Genomic DNA, 15,478 nt, shown 5'->3' with positions numbered 1-15,478 from the left:
AATCTGTATGACTGTGGTAAGTATGCAGATTTTGACAACAACATTATAATCTGCATCATTGTGGTAAATATGCAGATTTGACAACAACATTATAATCTGCATCATTGTGGTAAATATACAGATTTGACGACAACATTATAATCTACATCATTGTGGTAAATATGCAGATTTGACAACAACATTAAAATCTGTATAATAAACAACTCACGCCAGATTTCTGGGACATCAGTTAATCGTCACATCTGAATGATGAGCACCCAGACCACCACTCCAGGTCTAGCGGAGGTGGTGTGTGTGTGTGGGGGGGGGGGCGGGGGGGGAGGGAATAAAAATGCCAGCCCATGTATGGGGCTGGAACCCATAGACACTCATATCTTAGTCAGGCGCAGTACCACCAGACAACCGCTCCATCATCCTTTAAAGTGAACAGTTTGTCAGTGTCATTGTATCTAATTGTGTCCTCTTGTCTGTATCCTCTGCTCTCATCTGTTAGTCGTATTTCATTTTGAGCTAACATTTTATCCATGCCTGGGGTATGTGGTCAAGACCCTAGCCAGCATGTTGGGTTTATGGGTAGGCCAGTCGTCTGCACTTTATTTTATTTTATTTTTTTTTCAAGTGTATTTAGGTGGATTTTTTTTTAACTCATTCTACTCCAGTTACAGGTTAACTTAGTACCATGATTACTTCCCCTTGAGGACCAGGTATGAGTATTTTCAACACACTATTCTAATTTTGTTTATTCATGCTTGGTACAGTTAGCATTCTAATTTGAACCGTTTACTGATTCAGGGTTAATGGAAACGAAGCTTTGTTCAACCGATTAGATCAACAGTTCTCCATTGATTTTCACCATTTTAGTGAACCACCCTTTTTCTCTGCAGTGGTCTTATGTAGTGCTGGTCCAGGGCAGTTGAAGTAGGCATGCAGCTGTGGGGTAGAATGAGTGAAGCAGTTGTGTAGTGTATATGGATCAGTCCTGATATACATATGTGCATGTGCACATGACTAAAACTGGACTGAATGGCACAGAAACAAATGATGAACACCCAGTGGCAGCGGTCAGTTGGCTCAGCCCAGGTAGACAGTCTGTAAATCACTTCATGTTTGCAAAGAGCGTTCAGCTTGGTCTCTGACCGAAGACAGGCGCTGTATAAGTATCAGTTTAAGATAAAAGTATGCTTTAACATAGTTACTGTATATCTTTTAGTAATAAAATAAATGTATGCTTTTACATAGGTAGTCAACTTGTGTATAATTATCAGAAATAGATAAAAGTATGCTTTAACAAAGGCAGTGTATTAGGCTACGTTCCCACTAAGCCCAGCCAGTTGCTGACAGCAGCCAGTTGCCACCAACCTGACACATCATCACACTTCAGTCAGACACAGCCATTGCTGTCAGCTATGGCGCTGTCCAAACTGAAGAAAGGAATATTATTGGGAATCACACTCCAAGTATCATTGAAGAGTTCCATCCCTTGAACCAGCCATCCATCACATGTCTACACAAGACAAATCAAAAAGCTGCCTGGAAACAGATGGTCGCCAGTGTGAACACTTACCATTGGCATATATGATGGGAAAGCGCAAAATAATGTGTGCAAAATTCTCAGCCAGATACTGACAACTGGCTGGGCTTAGTGTGAAGGTAACCTACGTATTTGTAATAAAATAAAAAGTATGCTTTAACACCTCCTTGAAAGTGAAAGTGGAACTGTTTTCAGGGATTGGTGGACTTTGTACTGATGTACTTCTTGCTGCGGATACTGGAGGTGCGGAGCGATGGTGGCACTTTGAGGGAAGCCCTGCGCTTTAAGGACGTGAACAGCGTGGGCAGCACTCCCGAGACAAACGCCGACACCATTGATGAGGAGGACGAGGATGTGGCCCATGAGAGAGCATTGGTGGATCGAATGGAACAGGGAACAGAAAGCACTCAGGTATATTTTCTTTCTTCTCTACTTTGATGAAGAAGGTTGCAGAATGGATAAGACACTCATCCACCAGTACAGAGTCCTTGAGGGTCTGGGTTTGAATCCCGCTCTTGCCCTTTCTCCCAAGTTTGACTGGAATAATCAAACTGAGCATCTAGTCATTCAGATGAGACAATAGACTGCCATCCCATGTGTAGCAGGCACTTAGCACCTGAAAAAGACCCATGGCAACAAAAGTGTTGTCCTCTGGCAAAATTCTTTGGAAGAAATCCTTTCTGATTGGTACACAAATGTATATATGCTTGCACTCAAGGCCTAATTAAAATGCATTGGGTTATGCTGCTAGCCAGGCATCTGCCTACCAGATGTAGCATATATAGATTTCTCTGAAGGCAGTGACGCCTCCTTGAGAAACTGAAACTTAACCTCCCTTTCGTGGAGCAAATGGAACAGGGGACAGAGAGCACTCAGGTAGATTTCCCTTTCTCTTCTCAACCTCCCATCTTGATTTTAACAACCCCATTGTGAAATACCTGTGGGTAAGAAGGGAGCAGAGTACTCAAGAAATGGACCAGGTAAAGGGGGGTCTCATTGAACATTGCCTTGGCTGAAAAGGGATCTGCCCAAAGATGGGTAAAATTTGCATGTGAAGTCAAAAATTTCGCCCCCCTCATGCGAAAAAGAAAAGTTTCACAGCAAAGTTCATGCAAAGTTCACGGGAAGTTTGTGGGAAATTCAGGTCTATGAATTTACAGAGTGACAAAAAATTTATTGCAATTTTTTTAGTCAGTGTGAAGTTCACATGCAGATATCATACTGGCTTTTCAGGTCTATAGAATTTCACCTTTTATCAAGAAATAGTGGTCACGTAATGTGTGTCTTGTGTGTGTGTGTATGAATATAGCTTAGTGTGTGTCTTGTGTGTGTGTGTGTGTGTGTGTGTGTACATATATGTGCATGCATCATGTGTCACATGTGTTTGTCTTGTTTAACAGAACTGCGTGGCCTACGTACGCCAGATCCGGAAAGAGTTTGCCAAGAGAGGGAAAGGCACGAAGAAAGGGGAGAAGGTCAAAGTGGCCGTTCGCAACCTGTCCTTCTCGGTGCACACGGGGGAGGTGTTTGGACTGCTGGGTCCCAACGGTGCCGGGAAAACCACTGCGCTCAGCATGATGACCGCTGATGTCCACCCCACCAAGGGCAAGGTCAGTCACTTTTCTCATCTTATGTTTATTTTCATACCAGACATGTCACAGTGCAACATCAGATAACATCAAATCATTATAATTACCTGTCTTTATTTTTATACCAAAGACATCATAGTATAACGTTATGTACAATGAAGCATGATAATCACCACTATTTATTTTCATCTCAAAGATGTCAGAGTATAACATTAGATAACATCAGAACATAGTAATCACCAGTCTTTATTCTTATACCAAAGACATCACGCCATAAAATTAGATACACCAAAGCACAATAGACACTCGTATTTGTTATTATACTAAATACATCACAGTATAACGTTAAATCCACCAAAGCTGAATATTTATTATTATATCAAAGACGTCACAGTATAACATTAAGTACACAAAGCATAATGATTACCACTATTTATTTATACCAAAGACATCACAGTATAACATTTAAATACCCCAAAGCATAATGATCACCACTATTCATTGTTACACTGTATAACATTGTATACACCAAAGCATGGTAATCACCATTATCTATACATTTTCAGGAATACCAGGAGCATTTTGGAATGATAAGGATAAATGGCAGACAGACAGACAGATAGATAGATAGATAGATGTATAGATAGATAGATACATGGATGGATGGATGAATGGATGGGATAAATGAACAGAGAATGAAAAATATGAATAAAACAGTTGATAGATTTATGAATGAATTTTTTTTTTTATGATGATAATGTAGATAAACTTCACATTTTTATCTGCCATCAGAACAACACCTTTCACAATAAACATTAGCTGTCTCTTTTTTAGTCACATTACAAAACTTAGTGGCTCACAAACCTCATGAAATTGAAGCAACAACGCGAAAAGTTTGACACTCCTGTGCCATAGCATCTTTTTAGCAAAAAGATTTAAATGAAGATAACTGATTTTCACTGTCACCATGATCCCTTGTGTGTATAACTGCTGCACCAACTTCATTTTCACTGTCACCACAATCTAACAGTTGCTTTATGTGTTGAAAACGTAGCAATTGTTGAAGATGATCACCAGATTTGTGTGTGTGTGTCCTCCAGCATCCGATTTCTTCACAACTTTTGGGTTTTTTTAGATTTGTATTTTTGACAATGGGTCTTCTATCCTATTTTTTTTCCTATTTTCTGTTTTTCTTAACATTCTTCGACTGAATGCAAATACAATATTTAAAAAACATTGAAAAAAAAAAAGAGTAAGCATAGAAAAGCAGTCTTTTTTCTGTTTTCTTGTTTGGGTTTGTTTTAGTTTTGGGGGTTGTGGGGGGGGGGGGGGGGGGTGAGGGGGGTGGAGAGGATTTGTTTTTTGTTTCCATTAATCACCTGACACCTTTTCTTCAGCTCATGGTTTATTTTTCCAATAATCACCTGACACCTTTTCTTCAGCTCATGGTTTATTTTTCCAATAATCACCTGACACCTTTTCTTCAGCTCATGGTTTATTTTTCCAATAATCACCTGACACCTTTTCTTCAGCTCATGGTTTATTTTTCCAATAATCACCTGACACCTTTTCTTCAGCTCATGGTTTATTTTTCCAATAATCACCTGACACCTTTTCTTCAGCTCATGATTTATTTTTCCAATAATCACCTGACACCTTTTCTTCAGCTCATGGTTTATTTTTCCAATAATCACCTGACACCTTTTCTTCAGCTCATGGTTTATTTTTCCAATAATCACCTGACACCTTTTCTTCAGCTCATGGTTTATTTTTCCAATAATCACCTGTTACCTTTCTTTCAGGTGGTGGTGGGTGAGTACCAGGTGTGCTCCAACATGTCGGAGGCATTCCAGTACCTTGGCTTCTGCCCGCAGCACGATCCACTGTGGGAGACGATCACTCTGTCAGAACACCTGGAGCTGTATGCCGCACTGAAGGGGGTGCCCAAGAACGAGATCCCTGCCGTGGTGGACTTGTGAGTCATTGTTGTGGAAGGAAGGTTGCGGAATGGTTAAGATGCTTGTCTGGGAATATGGTGTCAGTGAAGGTCTGGGTTCGAATGCCAGTCGTGCCCTTTCTCCCAGGTTTGGTAACTTAGACTGAGTATCTCATCATTTGGATAAAATGATAAACTGAGGCCCTTTGAGCAGCATGCACTTAGAGCACTGAAAAAGAACTCATAGCAACATAAGCATCGTTCTCTGGCAAAATTCTGTTGAAAAAGTCCACAGTGATTGGTACACAACTATATCTGCATGCACACAAGGCCTGACTTGTGCATTTAGGTATGCTGCCTAACAGACGTGTGTAGCATACATGCATTTGTGCGAACGCAGTGACGCCTCCTCTAGAAACTGAAGCTGTGTGGTTTTGTTTCGTTAAACCATTGACTATAACTTTGACAGACAGCATACATTATAAAACATGCAGTTCCAATGCTGTCTTGATGTACAACATATGTCAAAATACCACATCCCTAAGCTCTTGAAGAATGAACTCCCTTGATCATCCCAGGCGTTGGACAGTAAGTGGAATGGGGAGGTACCTGTGACCTGTTCTTTGTCTTTCTGTTGTTTCTGTCTCTCTTTGTGTATGTGTGTTGTGAACAAAATGATGGAAATGTTTTATGATAAGAAGTGGGTGAGTGTGTGTGTGTGTGTGTTGTGGGAACATTGGATTAGAAAAAAAAAAGCAGGGATGTAGCATGCATGACGTCCACATTCTTACCTGCTGCTACTCTTCAAAATTCTTTTTGATTTTTTTTTAATTTTTTTTTAGAGAACTTTCATTGAGGTTTATTGTTTTTTGTGAAAACATTGTGAAATTGCTTCCTTTATGCATTTGGATAGTGCTCCATGTTTTGACCAAGAAATTATCGTGTGGTGAACTGGGTTGGTTGTTTGATGTGAAAGTGATTTTCCTTAGCAAGGAATTGCTCTTGTATTCTTTAGTTTCCCATACTTAATTAAAGGTATGTGTGTGTTTCTGTGTTTGGCAGCTTTCTTCAAAATCTGAAGTTGGAGGAGCATCGGAACAAGCATTCTAAGAAATTGTCCGGGGGGACTAAACGCAAGGTGGGCAACCTTTCCTCTGTCAGAATTCTCCTGCAGCAGAACTCAAACACCTGGTTTTCTCGTCACACCTAATGTAGGACACAGCTGACAGTTTTGTTGGGCAAAGTTTTCAAAAAAACATATTGTTACAATAGAAAATTACTGTTATTTCTTGTTCAATATAAATGCTACTGCCGTGCCTCCTGCTTCCATTGCTTTCTTTGTACATGTACTGACTAGTGGACTTTTTTTTGTAAATGTTTGGAAAACTGGAATGTGATTTTCAGTTCAGCTCAGCCATGGCAAATGTCTTTGGTTTTCATGGTTGTCTTCTATGCTGATAAGATTGACTAGTGAAGCTGATGTTCTTGTGTAAGAGTTTGAAAAGTGGTAAATGATTTCCAGTTATGCTACGCCATGGCAATGCTTGGTTCACCAAGAGTTGTGCTGCTTGATGAGCCGTCCACTGGTATGGATCCCCAGTCAAAACGCTTTTTGTGGTAAGTACAGTAACCCCAGTATTTTTCCGTTGTCTGTGTTGCATCTCGTGGTGTGTGTCTCTCTCACTACCTTTCTTTTTTATGTAAGCTTTTGTTCCAATCAAATTGCCTGTGTGAGCTTAAGTGCAAGCATGCGCTTTCGCACACGCACAATAACGTGCGCAGCAGTGATTTACTATTGATTATTATGTATACAGGCGCAATAGCCAACTGGTTAAAGCGTTGGACTTTCAATCTGAGGGTCCTGGGTTCGAATCTCAGTAACGGCGCCTGGTGGGTAAAGGGTAGAGATTTTTCCGATCTCCCAGGTCAGCATATGTGCAGACCTGTTTGTGCCTGAATCCCCTTTTTGTGTATATGCAAGCAGAAGATCAAATATGCACGGTTAAAAATCCTGCATCCATGTCAGCGTTCGGTAGGTTATGGAAACGAGAACATTCCCAGCATGCACACCCCTGAAAATGGAGTATGGCTGCCTACATGGTGGGATAAAATGGTCATACATGTAAAAGCCCACTTGTGTACATATGAGTGAACGTGGGAGCTGCAGCCCACGAACGAAGAAGAAGAAGATCATTATGTATATTGTATTGGGTTAACTGAGTCCTCTGCCACATCAGCTTCTGAATGCCCATTCGAAACTAGTCTGTAGAGTTGAAGAAGACCTGTGCTCATTCTTTTTGATTAAGATAATATAATTGATATACTGATACTTGCCTTTGGGGGATTTTTTTAACATTAGAGAATATATCTGTGACTGATAATTTCTGTCTGATCTTGGACGTCAACCAATGTTTCTGTGACTGAAACATTTCAGTTTGATATCTGCTTTTCAATAAATTATCATTTCTGTCTGATACCTACTTTTTGATAAATTATCTTTCCAATCAATGTATATCCAACATATATATGACACCCTGTGGTGACATGGATATGGGTGGGTGACTGTGTGCTGATGCTGCAGGGACACGATCAGCAGCAGTTTTGAGGGGCAGGAGCGAGGGGCCATCCTGACTACACACTATATGGAAGAGGCCGATGCTCTCTGCACCAGAGTGGGCATCATGGTCAACGGACAGCTGGAGTGAGTGTCGCTATGGTCTTTTGTTTTGTCATCTTCATCGAATAGTGACTGTTGTGTGGCTGTGTTTCCATCTCCAGATTTCCATGATGATGTTCCTGTGAAAGTAACTGTTGTGTGGCTGCATTTCAGGACCATCACAGATTAAAGATGTTTTGTTGAAATCTGTTGTGTGGACTATAATATATCTGTCACAGATGCCTTGGTCCCTCACATCTGTTATCTGTCAGTCCTGAAAGAGTTAAGAGCTACACTGTCTGTCACAGATCTTGGGGCCACCTACTTGCTTGCTGTTGCCCATTATGCCCTCTGAAATATAGGGCAGCAATGAAGTTCTGACACTCATGTCTGTTTCTGGCCAGTCTGTGAATGGTACCTCAAGTGACTTGGGCCTGCACAACATCTGTTGTCCATATCGGTCCTGAAAGAGTTAAGAGTATATCTGTCACAGATGTCTTGGGCCAACACAACATCTGTGTCAGCCCTGAAAGAGTTCAGTGCTACACTAAAAATGTCATAGATATCTTGGGCCTACACTTCTGTGTTGGTTCTTGAAAGAGTTAAGAGCTGCAATAGCTTTCACAGATGTGTTGGGCTCACACAACAACTTTAATCTGTGTCAGTCTTGAAAGAGTTCAGACCTTCAATGTTTCTGTCACAGATTTCTTGCTCCCACACAGCATCTATGATCTGTGTCAGTGCTGAATGAGTTAAGAGCAATTTTGTTTCTTAAGAATGCATCATTATTTCTGATTGTTCACACTATTGAGAACGAATGGTTTCACTGTCTGTCCTGGAAAAGTTAAGAGCTGTGATACCTCTGACACAGGTGCCTTGGACCCACACAACACCTGAAGGCCAAGTACGGCAGTGGTTACTTGCTGGAGGTGAAGATTGGTGGCAGCAGCAGTGCCTCTCGAGAGGAGCTGGAGGAGAGAGTGCAGGCCCTTGAGCAGCAGCTACTGAACCTGTTCCCCACAGCCACATGCCTGGAGAGTTTTGCCGAACGGGCCCAGTACAAGATCCCTCAGGACGGAGTGCCCGCTTTGTCGCTGGTCTTCGCTGAGCTGGAGAAGAGTGAGTGGAGGTGTTGTGTTTGGGGAAAATTGTCAGTATGAGTCAAAGGAATGTGTGTGTGTGTGTGTGTGTGTGTGTGTGTGTGTGCGTGTGCTTTGTTTACTTTGTTGCCGGTCTTCGCTGAGCTAGAGGAGAGTGAGTGGTGGTCTTAGACTGGAGAAAATTTATACTCTAAATCAAAGGAACATGTGTGTGTGTGTGTGTGCATGCGCAAATGTGGTGTGTGCTTGTGAGTGTGCATATGTGTGTTCGTGTTGATATGACGCAAAACGCATGCTTTTCATTTGGCCCCATGTGAACAGGTTGGCGATGTGCAACAGTGATGAATAAATGAATCAATACTGATTGTTTTCTGTGTGCAGCGAAAGACACACACAATGTGGAGGAGTACAGCTTCAGTCAGTCCACACTGGAACAGGTGTTCCTCAACTTTGCCAAGAAACAGCTGGAGGAGGGAGAGGATGAAGATGCCAAGAGCAAGGCCACACCTCAGCGACAGCTCAGCAGAGACACCAACATTGTTGTGAGGTTGTAAATTTGATGAATGGAATTGCTGTGAAGGTGTAAAATGATCACCTGTGTTGTGACTGACTGTGTTGGAGTGAAGTTTCAACTTGAACTTGATTGACGGTGTTGAAGTTTTAAGCTTGACTGACAGTGTTGTGGTCAACTTTTGAACTTGATTGATGGTGTTAGAGTGAAGTTTTAAGCTTGACTGACAGTGTTGTGGTCAACTGTTGAACTTGATTGATGGTGTTAGAGTGAAGTTTTAAGCTTGACTGACAGTGTTGTGGTCAACTGTTGAACTTGATTGATGGTGTTAGAGTGAAGTTTTAAGCTTGACTGACAGTGTTGGGGTCAACTTTTGAACTTGATTGATGGTGTTAGAGTGAAGTTTTAAGCTTGACTGACAGTGTTGTGGTCAACTTTTGAACTTGATTGATGTGTTGGAGTGAGTTTGCCATGACAAGAGTTCTGTTATTCGTAATTTGCTTCAGTCATCATTTGTGCAAACAAATGGAAAGCTTTTGATCGTCTCACTGCAATGTCGGTGATGTTTCAATGCACACGTGTTACCAATATGCTTTCTTTGTGCATGTGTGTATCTTTTTATATTTCAGGTGTAGACCAATTTGAAATTAACGTTATTGTCGCAACAGTACTGTATTTGTATATTGTCTCTTTTTCCGTTTTCAAATATTATATGTAGATATGTTTCAAATGATTTATATTTTATGATTTATGATTGATAATTCATAATTATGATTATACTTACTATATCATCATCTGGTAAACATGCTGGGAAAGAAAGAAATGTTAACTGCTTTCTGTGGACTGTAAAGTGGTATCCGATTATGGCAGACTGGAGATAATGCTAAAAGAAGTGTGAATGTGCGACAGAATTGTTCACAACTACTCAGATCTTATGTTATTATCTTATGCTATGTTTTGAGTTCAGTGTCATGTGCATGCATGTGTGTCTGTGTGTGTGAGTGTATGAGTGTATGGGTGTGTGTATGTGAAATAATCTTATAATCATTAGACATAATAATCATTAGACATAATTTCTTGAAAAGAAAGTTATTTTGCATTTATCAGTTTTTGTCTTTCTTCCCTTTTTGATTCAGAGTTATGCATGCTTGGGAATGGCTGGTGTGAAAGCTAAAAACTAAACGATGCTGAGACTGGAGACTTCAGGCTCCTCCCTCCATCAGTAGATGCCACTTCCGTGCTATCCACTGTCAATCTTGGAAACTCTTCTATCTCATTCTTTGATCATGCCTGTGACCTTGGCTTTTTCCTTGATAAAGATCTTTCCATGCGGTATCACATTAGCAAAACCTGTCTAGCAGTCTACTTTGAACTCAGACAAATCAGCTCCATCGGCCACTACCTCACACTTGATGCAACCAAAACACTAGTTATTTCATGCATACTCTCTAGATTAGACTATTGCAACTCTCTTCTCATCAGTTGTCTGCAAACACTCCTCAGACCACTACAGCAGGTACAAAATTCTGCTGCCAAACTGATTTATAAATCAAAAAGATCGGTGCACTGCACACCCCTTCTTAAACAGTTGCACTGGTTACCCATAGAGTAAAGAATCAAATACAAAGCCGCCTGTCTCTGCTACCATGTCATATCTGGAACTGCACCCTGATACCTCTGTGACATCTTTCAAATCTTTGTACCCTCCCACTCTCTTCGCTCTTGTGCCAATTATAGAACCTTCTTTGTCCCAAAATGTGTAAGAGAACAGCACGGTGGTCGAGCCTTTTCATCATCTGTGCCTCAGATATGGAACTCTTTGCCTCACAACGTCCGTCACAGCCTCTCACCGCCTTCCTTTAAATCTAACCTCAAGACTTTCCTCCTCCAGCAGCGTTTCCTCTAGACCCTCTCTCATACATGAAAGTAGTTAGTTGATTGTGTAGGTATATTTGTAACGCTGTATTGTGTGTGCGTCGAATGTATGTATGTATGGATGCATGCATGCATGTATGTTTGTATTGTACATCTGAATTTGTATGCGCATATATGTGTTTATTGTGCATGATTGTGAGTTGATGACTGAGTGTGTTTCGTATGCATGTTTGTGTGGATTGTAAAGCGCTTTGTGCAATGAGGAAAGCGCTGATAAATGTCCAGTAATTATTATTTTTATTATTATAAAGCACTTTGTCCCTGCTCAAGATTCAGCACTATATGAATGTTTATTATTATCATTATTATTATGATCTCCTGTCGGGACTATATAATGGAACAGGTCTTTCACACTGCAGGAGGTAGACATATTTCTTTTTGCTTTTTTGGCAAAATTCCAGAAAACTAATCCTTTTTTTTTTTTAATGTAATTTTTCCTTGAAATATATGTTTTTCCTCTTTCTCAGAAACACTGGAATACCTAGAGTTACTGAGTGGTTTGCTTGTGGCACAGCGGTTGGCATAATAGACTAATTTATTCTTTTATGAATGCATAATTGAGAGAGTGTATTTCTTTTATAATTGATTGATTTTTTTTTAATTGACATATCATTATGCATAATAGGTTTGCTTGTGGGACAGCGGTTGGCATAATAGACTAATTTATTCTTTTATGAATGCATAATTGAGAGAGTGTATTTCTTTTATAATTGATTGATTTTTTTAATTGATATATCATTATGCGTAATAGTCAGTCATGTCTGACTGTGACAATCAGAAGAGCAGAGGAGGCAACTGCTGTCCCATCTATCTGGGCTAGAATTCGATGAGTGTCTTGCCCAATTTACATCTCCACTCTCGACCAAGAGGGTTTTAGGACAGTCTTCGTTAGGATGGTTACCAAAGGCCAACTAGCCCCCAAGGCTGCAGCACTAAGAGCCATTGCATGACTATATATCATCAGATATATACCATGTTAACTATATTTCAGCAGATATTTATGCATTAAGTTATTTTTAAATACACATTGAAATCACTTAAACAGCTTTTTTTCCCTCGTTTTCTTTGAGTTGTGTTGCACATTATAAGGAACACTCAAAAATTATCACTCAAATCTGCAAAAGAAATATGATCTTGCAAAAGTGGCCTTGTATTTGAAACAGATCACAAAAGCCTTGTACTTAAAAAAAAGATCACTATACCCAAATTATATCAGTTGTTGGGATCTCCCTCTTGTTTCTTTTTTGTTGTTGTTTTTGTTCATTTTTGTTTCTGGTATGTTGGTGGGTTTTAGATGTTATATATTTAATGGCATACCATTCAGAGTTCTTTTATTCTTTTTCTTTGATCATAAATTTATGAAATTTACATTTTTTTCAATCATTGGTTTTCTCTAGTTTGCAGCATATCATTTGCGTTTTTATATTTTTTTACTTGTTTAACATTTCATATAATGAAGTAGATTTTTGATCATGGAATTGTGTGATCGTCATCCCAGACTTACATTAGCAAGAATATTTTTCAGACATTTTGATCAATCTGTGTCATTTCAAAGATGAAACTTATGAATGTTGTGAAGGTATTCATCAGTTTTCCCAAGACATGGGTTTAAAGCACTGTCAATGATAAATTGTTACCACACAGAAGACTTGTTCACCAGATTCCTCCAGGTCTGTCGTTTGTGTTCAACCAATAGTTAGTCCAGTTACCACTGTAGCATTGGGATGTGGGAGCCACACAGAAGAATTGTTCACCAAATTCTTCGAGGTCTGTCAGTTGTGTTCAACCAATAGCTGGTCCAGTTACCATTGTAGCATTGGGATATGTAGCAGGATGCCTGTCAGTATCCACAGAGCGTTATTAATACCATGTTATTTCACTTTGTTGACTGTTGTACTTTGCCAATTTCGTTTTATTGTATGATTATTTCTTTTTGTTTTTGTTTTTTGTTCTTGTGTTTGCTGTTTTTCTGTTTGTCCTTTTTGATGTTAATGATTCACATGAACCTAGGGTAGGCTTTTAAGGCCTGATTAGCGTGTTGGATTTACACAAATGTCAGGCATCTGCTCCTTTTTTTTTTTTTTTATCTTTAGCTTCTTCTTCTTTTTTCAAAGCAGATGTGGTGCTACATATGTGGATCAGTCCTCACGCTTTGACACCTTCTTGAAACAAGAACTGAACTGAAACTTACAAATACCATGGATGTCCAGGACATAAAGAAAGAAAGGGAAGCTATCTTCTGCTTATAGAGCTGGAAGTCAGAGGTCTAAACAGGAGCTAGCAGATGGTTCTATGAGATAACAAGGACACTGCCCATGTACATTTGGTTTCAGTCTTTCTGGGATAGTTTCAGGCTTTCTGGTCTCTGTTCTGTTTCTTTGCTTCAGTTTGTTGTTGTTTCTTCAAGATGTCTATGTATGTATGTGTATTGATCTGTGTACCAATGTATGTATCCACGCGTGTGTGTGTGTGTGTGTACCTTCATCGATGGCTATGTCAAATTAAAATTTAAAAAAGACAATAATAGATGAATTTTAAAAAAGAAATGATAATGGGGGGAAAAAAAAATATATATATATATATATTCAGCAGAAAATGAATTGTATTCATTGGAGTGTACAGAACACAATACATTTGTATGGATGGAATCATGCGGATCGTCTTAGTTGTATTCATGGGTGTGAGCTGATCATGTTCAGTGTGCTGCAGTTGAGGTCAAAAGGGGAAAGAATTACTCCAGTTAGATCAACAATCAAGATTGGTGTACAGGCAGATTTTTTTCTAACTGTACCATTATGTGATTACCAGTTTCTGAGTTTAAGTAAATCAAGATGGTGTGCTAATGTGAAGGACATATTGGAGAACTTTTTATGGCACATTTTATATGTTGTTTCATATAGTCATATTGTTTCATAATGTGTGTGTATGTTGCAGGTGTTTTTTTTTTTGTTTGTTTGTTTTTGTTTTTGTTTTTTCCTTCTTTTTTCTGTTTTGTTACCTTGCTAATGTATATCCTTGTAAATGAAGACACACCTTTTTTATTTTAAATAAATATATTACCATTGTTAGTTAATGCATTATCATTGTTGACTTTATTTCATGATGCATTTCTCGTTGTTTATATTTCTTACTCCATCCAAAGCACGGGGCTCCTGTTATCCTTCATGGAAATGCTGGGAGATCTTTCTGAATCCACCTTCTGAAAATTTCCTATTTTTCTGTTGCTGTCTTTTTTCCAGCCTTGCCTTTTGCTTATCGCTTTGTTCTTTTTCTTCCTTATTTTTGGCCTTTCTGATCCATTTACTTGTATTCATTATAGAAAGCCTTTGATATTTTTGGTCTTTTTCTGGACTAGAAAAAAAAAAAAAGAAATAGTGTTGTTCTTACTTTTTTTTCTTTTTTTTCTTTTTTGGCTCCATAGAGTGTGTGACTATTGGCATTTTTTTTATAGTTTTGTATGCCTTAAAAACAAAACAAAAATGGGTATCATTGTACATATACGTCTGTGTTCAGGTTCCTTTTTTTTTAATCCTCTAGTGAACTTTTTTGGTGTTGTCAGCATCATATCGATATTGACAGTGTTTTCAGCCCTGATGCGGCCCTGTGCGGTCGGCTGGGCTATAAGCTACGGTGATATGAATTACAATGGTACCTGTTCTCACAGAAGAGGAGCTCTATATATAGATAGTATGGAGGAGATATGACAGTCTGGTTTCAGATCAGATGTTTTGTGGATATCATACGCAGATGCAGATAGAGCATCACTTAGGAGTGGGAAAATGAATAGGATTTGAGTACCAAGCCAATGTTATGAACCAAAGTATAATGAGTTTCTGGCACCAAAGAATAATAACGTTTTTGTGCTCTTTACTCTGTGAGAAGGCTTTTTTCCACATATTGTCTGTAAGCTTCTATAAAGCGCATTGTAATCTTTGTTAGTGGCCTTGAATTTGTAGTGGAATATTAAAGGTAATTTTTTTTAATTATTTGCTGTTTGGGTGGAGTGTTGTGAGGTGAATGAGAGCGTATGACAGGCATGATAGCTGAATGTTTAATGGGCTGAACTTCCATCTGTGATATCAGAGATTTGAAACCCAACTGGACCCGGCTTGTAGAGGATGGAGATTTTCCTGTCACCCAGGTAATCTCAAGTTTGTTCATTAACATTTTCACAATCAGCAATATTAGACAAGTATTCTTTTCACTGTAAGTGATATTAG

The 15,478-nt window shown here is 39.3% G+C and overlaps 1 protein-coding gene across 7 annotated transcripts in view; it reads left to right on the top strand.

Moving 5' to 3' along the window:
• Positions 1-15,238, top strand: part of LOC143284458 (cholesterol transporter ABCA5-like) — a 75,781-nt gene extending 60,543 nt beyond the window's left edge. For 6 of the 7 annotated variants that reach the window (XM_076591133.1, XM_076591155.1, XM_076591108.1 and 3 more), the window contains exons 25-32: positions 1,727-1,942; positions 2,932-3,141; positions 4,923-5,095; positions 6,119-6,194; positions 6,579-6,673; positions 7,638-7,757; positions 8,584-8,831; positions 9,194-15,238. In XM_076591133.1, coding sequence (XP_076447248.1) covers positions 1,727-1,942; positions 2,932-3,141; positions 4,923-5,095; positions 6,119-6,194; positions 6,579-6,673; positions 7,638-7,757; positions 8,584-8,831; positions 9,194-9,366 — 1,311 coding nt within the window. In that variant the 3' untranslated portion in view covers positions 9,367-15,238. The remainder of the gene's footprint in view (positions 1-1,726; positions 1,943-2,931; positions 3,142-4,922; positions 5,096-6,118; positions 6,195-6,578; positions 6,674-7,637; positions 7,758-8,583; positions 8,832-9,193) is intronic. The other variant, XR_013055541.1, reaches the window with a different exon arrangement.
• The last annotated feature ends 240 nt before the right edge of the window (positions 15,239-15,478 follow it).

The sequence above is a fragment of the Babylonia areolata genome, chromosome 1 (genome assembly GCF_041734735.1).
Source record: "Babylonia areolata isolate BAREFJ2019XMU chromosome 1, ASM4173473v1, whole genome shotgun sequence".
In the NCBI taxonomy this organism is placed as follows: Eukaryota; Metazoa; Mollusca; class Gastropoda; order Neogastropoda; family Buccinidae; genus Babylonia; species Babylonia areolata.
The sequence above is the reverse complement of the archived record's forward strand: the minus strand, read 5'-3'. Positions and strand labels throughout refer to the sequence as shown.